Source organism: Pelmatolapia mariae, linkage group LG22 (assembly GCF_036321145.2).
Source record: "Pelmatolapia mariae isolate MD_Pm_ZW linkage group LG22, Pm_UMD_F_2, whole genome shotgun sequence".
Classification (NCBI taxonomy): Eukaryota; Metazoa; Chordata; class Actinopteri; order Cichliformes; family Cichlidae; genus Pelmatolapia; species Pelmatolapia mariae.
This window is the reverse complement of record NC_086245.2, coordinates 32,947,594-32,962,676: the sequence shown is the minus strand read 5'-3', so window position 1 is coordinate 32,962,676 and position 15,083 is coordinate 32,947,594. Positions and strand designations below refer to the sequence as shown.

Sequence of the window (15,083 nt, the reverse complement as noted above, 5' to 3'; positions counted from 1 at the left end):
ACATTTCTTACAAATAAATAACTGCAAAGTGGGGTGTGCGTAATTATTCAGCCCCCTGAGTCAATCCTTTGTAGAACCACCTTTTGCTGCAATTACAGCTGCCAGTCTTTTAGGGTATGTCTCTACCAGCTTTGCACATCTACAGACTGAAATCCTTGCCCATTCTTCTTTGCAAAACAGCTCCAGCTCAGTCAGATTAGATGGACAGCGTTTGTGAACAGCAGTTTTCAGATCTTGCCACAGATTCTCGATTGGATTTAGATCTGGACTTTGACTGGGCCATTCTAACACATGGATATGTTTTGTTTTAAACCATTCCATTGTTGCCCTGGCTTTATGTTTAGGGTCGTTGTCCTGCTGGAAGGTGAACCTCCGCCCCAGTCTCAAGTCTTTTGCAGACTCCAAGAGGTTTTCTTCCAAGATTGCCCTGTATTTGGCTCCATCCATCTTCCCATCAACTCTGACCAGCTTCCCTGTCCCCGCTGAAGAGAAGCGCCCCCAGAGCATGATGCTGCCACCACCATATTTGACAGTGGGAATGGTGTGTTCAGAGTGATGTGCAGTGTTAGTTTTCCGCCACACATAGCGTTTTGCATTTTGGCCAAAAAGTTCCATTTTGGTCTCATCTGACTCTTCCACATGTTTGCTGTGTCCCCCACATGGCTTGTGGCAAACTGCAAACGGGACTTCTTATGGTTTTCTGTTAACAATGGCTTTCTTCTTGCCACTCTTCCATAAACGCCAACTTTGTGCAGTGCACGACTAATAGTTGTCCTATGGACAGATTCCCCCACCTGAGCTGTAGATCTCTGCAGCTCGTCCAGAGTCACCATGGGCCTTTTGGCTGCATTTCTGATCAGCGCTCTCCTTGTTCGGCCTGTGAGTTTAGGTGGACGGCCTTGTCTTGGTAGGTTTACAGTTGTGCCATACTCCTTCCATTTCTGAATGATGGCTTGAACAGTGCTCCGTGGGATGTTCAAGGCTTGGGAAATCTTTTTGTAGCCTAAGCCTGCTTTAAATTTCTCAATAACTTTATCCCTGACCTGTCTGGTGTGTTCTTTGGACTTCATGGTGTTGTTGCTCACAATATTCTCTTAGACAACCTCTGAGGCCGTCACAGAGCAGCTGTATTTGTACTGACATTAGATTACACACAGGTACACTCTATTTAGTCATTAGCACTCATCAGGCAATGTCTATGGGCAACTGACTGCACTCAGACCAAAAGGGACTGAATACTTTTGCAAGCCACTGTATGTATCGTTAAATGTGGTAGCGATGGTGTTATTGCTTTTATGTAGTCAGCCTACATTGAAAAAGCAGGAGTTGTACTAGATTTATATTTTCCTTCTCCACCATTCTTCCGTTATCCTTTAGAACCTAATATAGCATCATTTGCCACCATTGCCTCTTCTGCTCCTTTAACTTCATTAATCACTTTTTGTATCCCCCTTTTTTCCTTTAAAAAAACCCCTACTCAGAGCGGAACATGAGAATGATCCAGATCCAGGATAACATTTCAGAGCAGAAAAACCTTAAAGATAAGCTGGAGAATGAGCAAGAAAAACTACACGTGGAGTATAACAAGGTGAGTGACACAGTTCAAACACACACAATTGCTGTAATTAAAAATTTGTTTTAATTATACGCTAGTTTCAAAAAGAAATCCTTTAGTGCAAAAACAACAAAAGTTTTACTGCTACTTTTATCTGCAGCAGTGACTTGATATACGTGCCCATGTCATAATGTTGCTTGCAGCATATTTGACAGACAGTACGGTCTGTTTTAGACAGACCGTACTTATGTCCTCTCATCATTTGGGTACAAGTTAATGTTTTTAGTTATTTCCAGGCAAACTGTAATCTGTCCTTCTGTTTTTGAGTGCCATCAGTAGTGTGCAACTTCTTGCAAAATCTCAATTACAGACTGAATTATGGGATAGATGGATGAAGTTTATTGGTCACACAAGGAAATTATGAAATCAATAAATATATACAGATTGATCATATTGAATATTGAACTTGTTCTAAGTGATGCTAAATGCTTTAGCATCTCTTTGGACCTCCTTTTAAGATTCCAGTAACCAACTGCCAAACACAAGTTTAACATTTTGAACAATCTTCCGTTCTTTTGTCTGTCGTTGCATAATGACAGAACAGGTTGAGGTTAACTATCCAGTTACTTTTGAGCTTCTGAAATTGAGGGACTTTGCATAAAAAAGGCTGTGATTCCTTAACACTTCCCTTAACACATATTGACAGCTCACATGGGCCCATTTCATTAATATATGCAGGTTTTCTCATGGAGAAAGTGATGTTGTTGTGGTAGCAAAAAACTGAATATACTGAATAGTGTCCAAGCAACACACCAAAAAGGGTACATCGTTCCAAAAGGTTTGCTTGAAGGAAACATTAAAATGAATGTGGTGAAAAAAATGTAGTGATATTATCAAAGCAGGTGGCTAAGCGTTTTCAGTCTTCATTCTTTCTTTTTTTTAACCCCTCAGCTGTAAAAGCTGTACTAAAAATCTCGTTGAATTTCAATGACCTTGACCTCAAGGTCAAGGCCAGATGTCGTTTCTGAAAATCTTGTGAATGTGATGTTGCAAGAAGGAATTCACCTAGGATTCACATTCATGCTATTTTAGCGCATCTACTAAAAATCTCAGTCGAGTTTGAATCAAGGTCAGAGATTATCTGACGTTTTCTAAAAATAAATCTTGTGAATACGATAACTCAAGAATTAAGGCACCCAGCATATTTATGCCGACTACTAGGAGGCTGAGGGGAGTCAACAGTGGATACCAGTATTTGTAAACTTGAACTTCAGTTGTACAAATCTTTCAACACATTTTAGACCATTTTAATGGATTTTAAAGCTTTGTTGTGCCATGAGAGAAGGTTGAATTTAGGAATTCTCTGTGTGCAGCCTTCTTGTTTCTCTTCAGACATATGACCTCTGCAGTAAGCCTGCCACTCCGTCTGTCAGCATGAGAAAGGGAATACAATGGCAGAGTAGAAGTCAGAGTTAATGTTGCATTCAGTCTTCTGCCATGCATGTTAAGCGTTATTAATGGAGTGTGTATTGCTAATTGCACTGCCTGAGTTGCTGTCAGATGGCTTGGGCTTTGGAGAAAATACCATTACAAGTTAAGCTTTGACTAATGGATAGTAGTGGAGAACAGTACAGCGTTAACCTTGACAAAGGGGTTACCAGTTGCAAATCATATGCAGTGATAATATGAAACGGTTTCAGTTGTTTATATTTGAGTGCAAAATTGATGTTCACGTGCCACAGAACATTAGCATGGCCATTGTGCACATATCACTAAAGGTCTGGCTAACAGCTCTTCAAGAAACACCTCCTTGGGGAAGAAATTAAATTGTATGCTTGTCAAACTGTTATCGTTCACTTTTTACATAATGGGAACATGTGAGCTACTGGACTTCTTTAAGTTTTGTGAAGACATTTTACTTTTCATTCAAGAGGCCTCTTCAGTTCCTAGGTATTTAAACCATAGAGAGGGTTGTCTCTTAAGAACATTGCTTAACATGGTGTATTAAGCTCCTGGCCAAACTTGTAAATGGATAACATGAAAGGATGCACAGGACAACTCTTTTTTGCCCTTTTACTCCCAGTCACATGTATGGCAGTATCTAATTAGTTTCTTGGTGAATTGTTTAGTTAGGTTGATAACCTTTAAAACGAAAAAAAAAATGCTTATGGATTCAACTTTTTTCCTGTTACTCAGGACAGTTATCGTTTAGGTTTATTAAACGATGGGTTTGTGTGGGTGGCTGTAGCTCAGGTGGCAGAGCAGGTCAGCCACTAACCAGAAGGTCGGTGGTTCGATCCCAGGCTGCTCCAGGCTGCATGCCTGCATGCCTTGGGCAAGATGTTTGCCTACTGGTGGTGGTCAGAGGGCCCGGTGGCGCCAGTGTCCGGCAGCCTCGCCTCTGTCAGTGCGCCCCAGGGCAGCTGTGGCTACAATGTAGCTTGCCATCACCAGTGTGTGAATGGGTGAATGACTGAATGTAGTGTGAAGCGCTTTGGGGTCCTTAGGGACTAAGTAAAGCGCTTAAAGCGCTATACAAGTGCAGGCCATTTACCATTTACCATTTTATTAGAGAAAGAAAAAAAAAAAAAAGATATCACATGTTATATGATAAGTACCACAGTTTGTTTCCATGTGTCTCCCTCCAGCTCTGTGAGTTTCTGGAGGAACTGCTGAATGCAAATGGAAAGCTGCGAAGTGAAGGCCAAGCCATGTGGAGTCTGCTCGGCGGCATCCTGGGCCAGGTACGTTCATTCATGTTTGTTTGTTCAACCATTGTTTTTTTCCAACACATGTATTAGCTGTTGTTTAAACAAAGTCTCAGGAAGCGTCTTGTTAATGATTTACTCTTTTGATTGAAGTATTATTTAGATGAATGGGTTATCCATATCATACTTGTATTCAAACTCATCTGAGCCTATAATAATAAGTTGTTTTGATTTCATTTGAATTAAAAACAAGAACATGAAACAATTTCTTAACCTGTAAAAATGAGCTTTAACAATATAGCACAATACAAAACAATACTTACGCTCTGAAAGACTATGGAGTTTTGTTTTTTTTTCTTTTCAATGTGGCAGTTGTGTCTTAATTGTGGGTAAGTGTCCAAAAACCTCAGACTGTCAGCATATTTTTTTCAGGGTCATGCCAACCAATTGGATAGCGCACCAAAGCTTTCTCCTTCCTGAGTGATATCCAGCTTTATATACAACAGTAGAAGTTTTCATTTAGTATCCTTTATTTATCCAAGTAAAAATTCTCGTTGAAATTAAAATCTATTTTCCAAGGGAGACCTGGGAGAAAGGTGCAACAAATACAACACATAACAATATAACAAGTAAAAAACCAAATATAAGTGAATAATATGCTATAGCAGATTGTTTTTAATGTCGCTCTTGAAACAATCACTTGCTCCTTGGTCTTGCTGGTTTAAAATGGACTTGAACTTGAATAATCATTTCTGACAATTCAGTTCCTTATGATTACCGTATTTTTCGCACCACAAGGCGCACCGGACTATAAGGCACATTAATCGAAGCAAAACAGTCAGATAAGTCAAACTTTACTCAACTCATTCTTCTTGGTTCCTCCACTTCCGTACCATTGATTCATTAACCCTTCAAGACCTACCATAGAATCAAGTCCGCCAGAGCTTATCTTTACATTTTTACATGCTGTAGTTCCATTTTTGGGAGCATTACAAGTTGCTATACATCAATACAACCATCATAGTCCAAATTTTAATAATATGTATGCATTAAGTGCAAAGTAGCTACATAAATTGCAAAAAAGTGCAATAAACTACAAAAGAATTGAAAATCGTTTTTGTTTTTGTTTTTTACATATATTTCTAGTTAGAGAAATTTAAGTGGTTTATCCCTCAAACTGTAAATACAAAAAAGTTGCACAAAATAGTTTCCAACAACAGGAAATTTATTTTGAGTGTCTTCATAGTTTTGTTTTTGAGATACACCAATTTTTATATACTGCAGGAAAAACAAAAATAAATATTATAATGCAAATTTGCAAAAAAAAACCAGCATGTGCATCAAAATAAACTATTTCCAGCAGTGCAATTTGAGTTCTAAGCATCCCAGAAACTATTCAGAAAAGCATAAAGTTCAAAATGACTTTTAAAAACACCAGTACAGGCTTATAAGGCCCTGAAGGTAAAAAACTACATTTTCTGCGCAAATGACGTCACTTCCGGTTTCGTGCAGGTAATGGCGGACATGCGGTAGTTCGCGCTGACTTCTATTCCAATGTAGGAAGTGTTACAAACAGCTGATCGGATCGGCAAAGTGTGTATTATGTTTTTGTTGCTGCAAGTTCTTTTTGTGCACTTTTTGCAAGGCCATATGTGGAAGGAAACCGTGACCTAGGGCAAGCTAATGGCATAGGATGTAAGTGCAACTCCTCTGGTTTCATATGCAAAAATAATTATTGCGTTAGCTTACGTGGTTGCAGTTCTACAGGGATTTAAAAATAGTAACACAAAACGGAGTGTGCCCGCTCCAACCGGTCTTAAAGGGTTAATGTTGAATTCTCTCGCAGCTGCTCTATTCCCGTGTCGTTGCAGTATATTAATGACTAACTTCGTATTGTGGATGGATTATCTCAGTTGTTCTCCTGACTAAAGTTTGGTCCGTTTACAGCATCCTGCCATGCGATTGCATTTGTCCCTAACAATCGGGAACCCTTGCATTAACTTTTATCAAGCATTTAGCATTTAGGTGGAAACTAGCGAGCTAACTTCTGCTAACTTCTAACTCTGTTAAATCTAATAAATTCTGTCTTCATGGATGCCTGGATGTTGAACTTAATTGTTACACCTGGTAAAGCAGCAATGCTGATCATTTTATTAAAGATGAAAGAATTTAGACAGTTTTTAACTCTCAGTGATGCCGCAGTGTTCGTTTGACTTTGGGACCTGAAGCGGACGGAGTTTTGGACCCAGATTACTCCACAAGGCTCCTGACTACGGTAGCCGTAATGCTCCGGCAATCCATCAAGCGGTGCGGCTTCATAGCTTACCAAAGTTGTTTCCTAAGCATTTTTTGACAGATTTTTGAGCGCCATGTACCACATAAAATAAGTTCGAGGTCAGTAAGCAGAACCAGAATTCATTCATAAGCAGTGTTGGGTAAGTTACTTTAAATTAGTAACTTAGTTACATTACTAGTTACTTCTCTAAAAAAGTAACTCAGTTACTTCAAGTTACTCGTTACTTTCAAAGTAACTAGTTACTAGGGAAAGTAACTTTGGTTTTACTCAGAATTCTCTTGTTAATGTGTTGCTTCCGTAACTGGATACCCAGCAAGATTGCCAGTCTTCTAGCTTGCTTACTTGCCACAAGTGCACTGTGCCACCTACCAATAGAAAGGAAAAAATAATGTGCACATTTCCACGAGAGAAATCCCACGCCTGGACCGTCATTGACCGCCGCCATGATTCTAGCCTGCTTTTTACATCCAACACAAACTGCAGTCGTAGTGCTTTTGATTGTACTCAGAACTTGGAAATTCTGCCTTCTGAATAGGAAGATGTAGGTAACACCAGACTGCAGATGAGCTGCATACAGAGCTGGACTGGGACAAAAAAATTGTCCCGGGCATTTTGACTAGAGACCGGCCCACCATTATAGGAAAAATCATAAAGCCTTTGAATGAAAACAAACACTGTTGTGACAGTGATGTACACTGTTCTGATGGTATATATGTATCAATCTATCAATTGTTTGTTTTAAGACTCAGATAATTATTTTTTTAAAAGCGAGACATTTTAAATGAGAATAATAAAGAAAAGTATTTCCTTGTCCCCCCCTTTCCTTGTTAATGCCCTACCTGGCCCCCTGGCAAAACTTTGCTAGACCCGCCCCTGCACCGTTACCAGCTGTCAGCTACGTAGAAAAGGATGCTGGTGTTGTTTGTCTCTCAGAAACAGCTCATAACTTCCCTTCAACTCATTCATGTCACCTAAAAGGTAAACCTGTTTCTACATCACCTGTTCAGCTCTGATGATTCAGTAAGGGCATCTCCTGGTTTCATCTTCATGTTTCCCTCTCACCAGATAACCAAACCGTCATCATGACCAGCAGCTTTACAGCTGTGGCTCCAGCAAACATCAGCTGATACTAGAAATTAATATTAAATAAATTCTAACAACAGCTGATCAAGCTTAAACGTGCTGCTGTTGTTTAGCACAACATCCGCTGGTTTCCTCTTTCTGGCGCAAAGTGGGCGATAAATAAACAAGAGAGAAAAGCCGATCAGCTGATCATTGATCAGTTTTGTGATTGAAGTAGAAACGGGAGAGGATGAGAGAAGAAGAGGCAGCTGTGCAGCTCCAGCTTTGTGTCTTTTTCATTGTAGCTGAAGTCCGGGACAAACTGTGTTCCTTTTCACCTCAGTACGAAACGCGTAATATTTTCTCTGAATACCAGACGATTCTGTTTTTTAGGGGACGGTTGGCAACTCTAATAATTAACCGTATGAACAAAATAAAGTTCAACATCAGTAACATAGCACCCACCCAGCTGTATAGAAACTCCGTCATGCTAGCTAGCACGCAGTACGAAAATGTCAGCATACCGAAAATAAACTCCACCTAAACTTGGTTTATATCTGACTCCGATAGACTGCAGGTCATAACTTCTTACCTGAAGTTCAGTTCACCTGACACGCGGACCGGCGGACGCTTCGGGTCTCTCCTCTTGCCTCCCTTTTCCTTCATCCACCTGCTGGCTTCCACCACTTGCTAATGTTACTGAATCTGTGGAAGCTCCGCGATATCCACCACACGAAGTAACGAATAACGAGCCTATCTAAATCCCAGTAACGAGTAACGCGTTCCTGGTTTTGGCATAATAACTAGTTACCGTGCTCATTACCACAATAATAACGTAGTTACTGTAACGCGTTACTTAATAACGCGTTAGTCCCAACACTGTTCATAAGGCACACTGTCGATTTCTGAGAAAATTAAAGGATTTTAAGTGCGCCTTATAGTGCGGAAAATACGCTATTTCAGGAAACAGGGGCAGTGTTTTTTAAAAGCCTTTTTTTCAAAATTTTGTTCTGATTCTCGTGATAAACACTTGTAAGATGTTGTGAGAATGTAGGTTGTATTGACTCTGGCTTTTACCCATGTAAACACACAGATAAGGAAGAACCAGCCCAAGGAGAGATTTATAGATAGAAGTCAACCAACGGGAAAGTCTGATATACAGTGATTGCCCATTTAGCAGGAGCATAGAGAGAGCAGTGATGTACATGATTTCCACAGCAGTCTTTAGTAGATGTTTTTCTTTAGCATTAAAATCAAAATGAATTTATTTGTCCTATGACAGTTTGTGTAGGATCCACTTTCCAGCGACTATGAATTGGATAAGCAGTTAAGAACAGTAGATGTAAAATAAATGTTTTTGATTATAATTTGGAAACACAAAAAATATTAAAGCTGTAAAAAAAACAACAAAAAAAACCCTTTCAGCTTTTACGAACAAGCCATTACTACTACACTCACTGGCTATTTCATTAGCTACACGCCACTGGTGCTGGGCTGAATCCCTTGCTACAAAGAATCAAGGTTGATTCTTTGTAGCATACATTCAACAAGGTGCTAGAAACATTTTCCCAGACTTTTTCCCCCATATTGGCACAATAGTGTTAAACACTTCCTGCAGACTTGCCATTTGCACATTCATGATGTCTATCACCCATGCCACCACATCACAAAGGTGGTCTATTGGATCAAGACTTGGTTGATGCTGTTTGAATAGAGTGAACTGACTGTCATGTTCAAAGAACCATTTTGAGATGATTTAAGACTTGGCATCACCTTTTCCTGCTTTTCCTTTTTTTGGTTGGACTATCCTCTGGAAACCCTAGAGGTGGTTGTCTGGGAAAATTCCCCTATATCTGAACAACCAGTCATTTAAATGGCCTTTGTTCCCTATTCTGACCCTTGGTTTGAATCTCAGTAGGCTGTTTTGACCGTGTCTACTGAACTGTTGCCATATAATTGGCTGGTTAGACTGTAGTGTTCAACAGTCATACCTAATAAAGTGGCCAGTGTAGTTGTAAATACAACTGTTCAACATTTTAATAATCTCTGCAACAGGATTTGATAATTTTCTTTCCTGCACATGATACCAAAGCGAATCTCTATGAATCTCAGACTGTCAGACAAACCATAATTTGAAAATATTCCTATGGTCTGTGGGTTTAACTGAGAAAACTTACAAACTGAAAGTGATATTTAAATTCCTTGCTGTCTTTCTCTTTAAGCATCTAATCTGCTGACAAGTAATTGTGACAATACTACTACGTGCAACATATACAGCCAGTCTCTAGCCACATAGACATAACGTGATTATCTGAAACAGTGGTGTCCATTTTATTCAAAATTGCAGATCAACATGGTGGCTTCCACACACCAGTGCCTGCCCTGGTGTATTTTTACTGGACTAATTCTCAGATTATGAGTGTGCATCAGTTTTGTTGGAAAACATAATTACACACTAATCTATGTATATTTGTAAGTGTCCATGCTGCCTGTCCCTCCACCCAGCAAGGGGACAACAATACCCCATCAGCTTTTTAAGGCTGAGGAGTAAAACCTTAAGTTTCCAGCAACTTATAAGGCATTTTAGAAACCTTTTTTTCTAAATGTTCCACGATTACTGTGTCCCCGTTAAAAATGAAGACATCTGGACATGCATAATATTGTACAAGACAGCACGATAGTACTACATCTTCATAAATATAGCTTTGTAAAATGAAAGTAGCAAAAATAAATGTGCATTCATAGTGTACTTCTTTTTCCACTTCTGCTTTGGGCCAGTGCCTTTAGAAGTTGTCTCCATCTCACCCCACCGCTACCATCATCTTGTGCGTGTCCTTCGGTACGTCCATGAAATTCCTCTGTGGTCTTCCCCTTTTACAGCTCTAGTATCAGCATCCTTTTTCCATTATATCCACCATCCCTCTTGTGCACTTGTGCTTCTTTTGTGCTCTTCTGTTCAAACAATCTCAGCCTTGCCTCTCTTTGTCCTCCAAACTGCTCAGATCGAGCTGTCTGTCTGATGTCCACTCATTTCCAATTCTTTCTAGTCTGATCACTTCTAATAAATTCTTAGAAACTTCAGCTCTGCCACTTCCAGGTGGGCCTCCCATCTTTCTGTCAGGGCCATGTCTCCAAATCATACATCCAAAACACGTCTTACTAAGTTGTAAACCGTAATATTCTCTTTAGCTGCTATCCTTCTCTCTCCACCTCTCTTGTGGGTCTGTCAGTTGCTTTGTATGGTTGACCCCAGATATTTAAACTCATCTGCTATCACTGCCTCTGCTCCTTGCATCTTTACTCTTACAACTATCTCCCACTCATTTTAACCTTCTAGGACCTGCCGTCCACATATGTGGACATCACATTTTGGGATATTTAGACCAAAATACTCAATTTTGCTCTTCAAGGGCCTGATATCCATTTACGAGGACATTATACTGCTACTGTTCTATCAAAATTTTAAACGAATATCGTCATATGTGGCTCTGATTTTTCATAAAAACAAAAATAAGGTTAAAAATAAAATCTGGAAATTCTTTGTTTTTACATTCATCGGGCCCCAATATGCCCAAATATCAAAGAGAAATTAAAAATGCATGCCGTGGAAGAGTTCGGGTCTTAGGAGATTAAACACATGCATTCTGTCTTTCACTCCTCTTCTCCTCAGCACATACCTCCACCTCTCTAGGCTCTTTTCCATCCATGTACTGTCAGTACATTTAAACCTCTAGCTTTCATCACGTTAACTTGCTGCAGCTCAATCTGTCTTTGAAGTCAGTTGCCTACATTATATGTAGGCGATCCTTACTTAGGCTACGTTAACACTGCGGGTCTTAATGCTCAATTCCGATTTTTTGATCAAATACAATTTTTTTTGTCTGCTTGTTCACACTACAAATAAAATGTGACAGCAAACGCGCTCTAGTGTGAACCCTCAAAGCGGCCCGCATGCGCAAAAGAAGACGTCACACACAACGCGCTCTGTTTAGACCCAGAGCAAACAATATTGTTTGACTGATGGCCCTTAATATAAAGACTTCGGACTTTACGTTTCCCAATTTTTGCTTTAAGTTATTTTGTTATTTGCATAATAATGTAAATAACCTAATAATGATCCTTATTGCTGTTTTAGAGAGGAGCGGTGCTTCAAAGGATAGTTGCAGATTTCTGTCAGAATCTGCAGATTATACAGTATACATAAAATGTTCACGTTTCTCCAACGTTGTCTTCCCAACAGTTTCACTGACATCTACACTGGATGGCCAGGAAGCGTTCGCGATGTCTTCTCGGGCGCTTCTCCGGAGCTGATAATTGGCGTCTGTCTTGTGTCAGTGACGTAAAAGACGGATTTAATGCGACCTGACCATTCAAACAGCAGTCGCTTTCTAAAACATCGGATATGTATCGGATTCAGTACCACATACGAAAGTGACCCAGATCGGATTTGAAAATATCGGATTTGTGCCGTTCACACTGTCATACCATGATCGGATATGGGTCGCATAGGGTCAAAAAAAATCGGATTTGATGTGCTTTTGCCTGCAGTGTGAACGTAGCCTTAGTGTCCAGCTAAGCATGCAGCTGATAAAAAGCCTTTTCCTTTGCTTTTGCCACCCCTCTCTCTATGGTGTACTAAAAATGAATTACTCAGTAATTAGGATTACTTACAGTGTACTTAAATAGGACAAGAAATACTGAACATTTAAAGGCTAATTTAATCATGGAGCCCTGCTCTCAAAATCTGATGTAGATTGTAACACTGTCTGTGAAGCTGGATTTAAGAAAGAAGTGCTTAAAGTTTTACATTTTGAGAACATGTGTGACGCTGTCTTCTGTCTCTACATTACGTCATGTGGTTGGTTGGTTGCAGCTAATAGACTGACATTAGTTTATCTTGGCTAACTACTGACAGAATCGATAACTCTGAGGAAAATAACGACACTAAAACTAAAAATCAGTTTAAAACTATCGCTCCGTGATGTAATTTAGCTTTTATATATGTAGTGTTTCATGTCATGTTTAAGATTTCCTACAGTGCAATTTGTGTCTCCGTTCCTGTAAAACACCTAGATGTCATGCAAGATTAAGTCACCCCAAAAAGAAAAGCGTACTTAATGTAAAATGGGGAAATATTGTTTGTTTTTCCTGAAATTACGATAAAATTTATTTAAGTATGACATAATTACAATTACTTACAGTGTACTAAAAGTTATTTGCAGTGTAATGTGTCTTTTCTTGTAAAGTATCTGTAAGTATCCATAAGTACCTCCAAATTACATTTAATTACAGGGTAATTGTGCCCTTAGTTGCTCGTATTATAAAGTCACCCCTGATGCTGAATTGAAGTGGAAGAAAATGGATAGCTGACTGTGTTGCTTGGATAAAAATCACAATATATCAGAAACTCACTAAGAAGACGCTGAAATGACAGTTGTGCCAAATGTCTGAGATTTGGTTCTTATTGGGTGTACTTTTATGATTAATACTGGTCGCTGAATAGCTTATTCAGCTCTTGTTGTGAAGGAAAAGTTAGCTGGACCCTAGTGCAGTGGATATTGGATAGGTTGATCATATGGTTAACAGACAGCCTTTAGTTCTCATATCCACACCTCTGAAAAGGCTCCAGAGAAACCTCACCACTACTACTAATCTTCATGTGAAGAAAGTCACAAGTATTAAAATCACATGTGGTTTTAGTTAAATGTTTAGACAATGAAATGAAGAGCTGGGTGTGATCTGCAGTGAAGTAAAGCTAATTTTAGCCTCATCAGTTGCGTACCTTTTTATATGTTAAACAATATCAAAACATCAGATCAGAAATTAGAAAATGCCACAAATTCTTTACATTAATTTATTGAGGAAAATGAATATTACATCACTGTAATGCTGGGATGGTGGAGCCACTCAGGATTCAGGATTTTATGTACATAATTTAAGTAGCAGGTAAATCCATTAAAAGCTTTATTAGACGTGTGGTCGTGGAGAGTATGAGCTGAGCAGATAAGTTGTCAAATGATGTTAATATGGTGGCGAGGCAGCAGAATGTACAAGAACTTGCAAGAGTGGCAGTGAATCTGCAATGACCACCATAAATCACCAATTATGAACATGCACTGTTTAAGTAGCAACATCAGTCACAGCACTGAATGCCTTTGTGTCATCTATCTGCCACATTTTCATCTCCTATTTGTCATCCTTCTGTGCATTTGCAGAAATGGATGTCCCCAACTGGGACTGTCATCATTCTTCCACTACACAGTCAGTGCTTTTGTTCTTGACGCCTCTAGAAGTTTAGCACTCCTGGCAACTTCATAAGAAAAACATCAGAAGTCATATTCCAGGAGTGCTATAATTATTGCTTTTGTTTAGATTAAATTACGTTTTTAAGTTACCCATGTGCAGACCGTGGTTCTGCAATTAAGACAAACTAAAAGTGTTATCAATAGTCTTAGGTCATCTTTACAAATGACGTAACTAAGCATATGGATTTGACGTCTTGTTGTTACTAAGTGCAGTTATTTTCAATCTTTTCTAGATTAAAAAGATGCACAGCTACTTAGCATTGGGCGATATATCGAATATACTTGATGTATTACGTGTTTTTCCACTACAATGGTTAAAATGGCTTCATCTTAACCACCAAGTATAAATTGCTGTGACAATAATAAGCTGTGATATTAATGATTGAGGTGGAACAAATATGATCAAAGTGTCCATTTTGCACTGTGTTTGGATAGGTTACAGTCTGGCAGAAACCCAGATGCCTAAAAGCTTACTGAACTGTTATTTAAATTGTTCAAACTCATTGTTTAAATGTGTACTTTTAAACTTCTTTATCTGTCTGATGAAGCTTGTTAACCAAACTGCTCTATATTGTCAGTGGAGACATTTTCTCGTTCTTACACCCTGGCAGACTTTAGTTTTAGTTAAAGAGATGGCCTCAGCAAGCCCTTGTGCTTTGGTCACCTGCCCCTCCCATCTATCAGGTTTCCCTCTGGAGATGCTCCTTCAGCGGTGCAGGCAGAGTGAGAATGCTCAGATTAGAGCTTCCTTGGGGAAAACCTTGTCTGTTTAGTGAGAGACTGAATCCCTGCGAGATAAGTTTTCTAATTAACCTGCGTGGCAGCACTACACCTGAGATGCAGGGGAGACTTGAATGTATCTGCTGCCGCTTTTCACCTACCATACACAACAGGTTCCCTTTTCCCTTCTCTGCTTTGAGGAAACTTGCAAAGGACTGCTTTCAGCTAATATTGTTGAGACCAAACCCTCAGGCAAAAACAAACAGATGTTCAATAAATGCTCACTGTGCTTTCTGTTGCATCAAGTTAGTGGGTACAATTGTTTAGCTAAAATGCTTCTTCGACTACGATGAAACCTGTTTGTACAAATAGAGCACTTGGTGAGCTGTTATTCACTCTTTGTATTTATTAGTTAGTTTCTGATGTTGGTGCGTATG

The 15,083-nt window shown here is 39.3% G+C and overlaps 1 protein-coding gene across 3 annotated transcripts in view; it reads left to right on the top strand.

Annotated features, from left to right (window-relative positions):
- Window positions 1-15,083, top strand: part of phf14 (PHD finger protein 14) — a 178,881-nt gene that overhangs the window by 30,880 nt on the left and 132,918 nt on the right. For all 3 annotated transcript variants that reach the window (XM_065471420.1, XM_065471419.1, XM_065471421.1), the window contains exons 10-11: window positions 1,482-1,588; window positions 4,204-4,299. In XM_065471420.1, coding sequence (XP_065327492.1) covers window positions 1,482-1,588; window positions 4,204-4,299 — 203 coding nt within the window. The remainder of the gene's footprint in view (window positions 1-1,481; window positions 1,589-4,203; window positions 4,300-15,083) is intronic.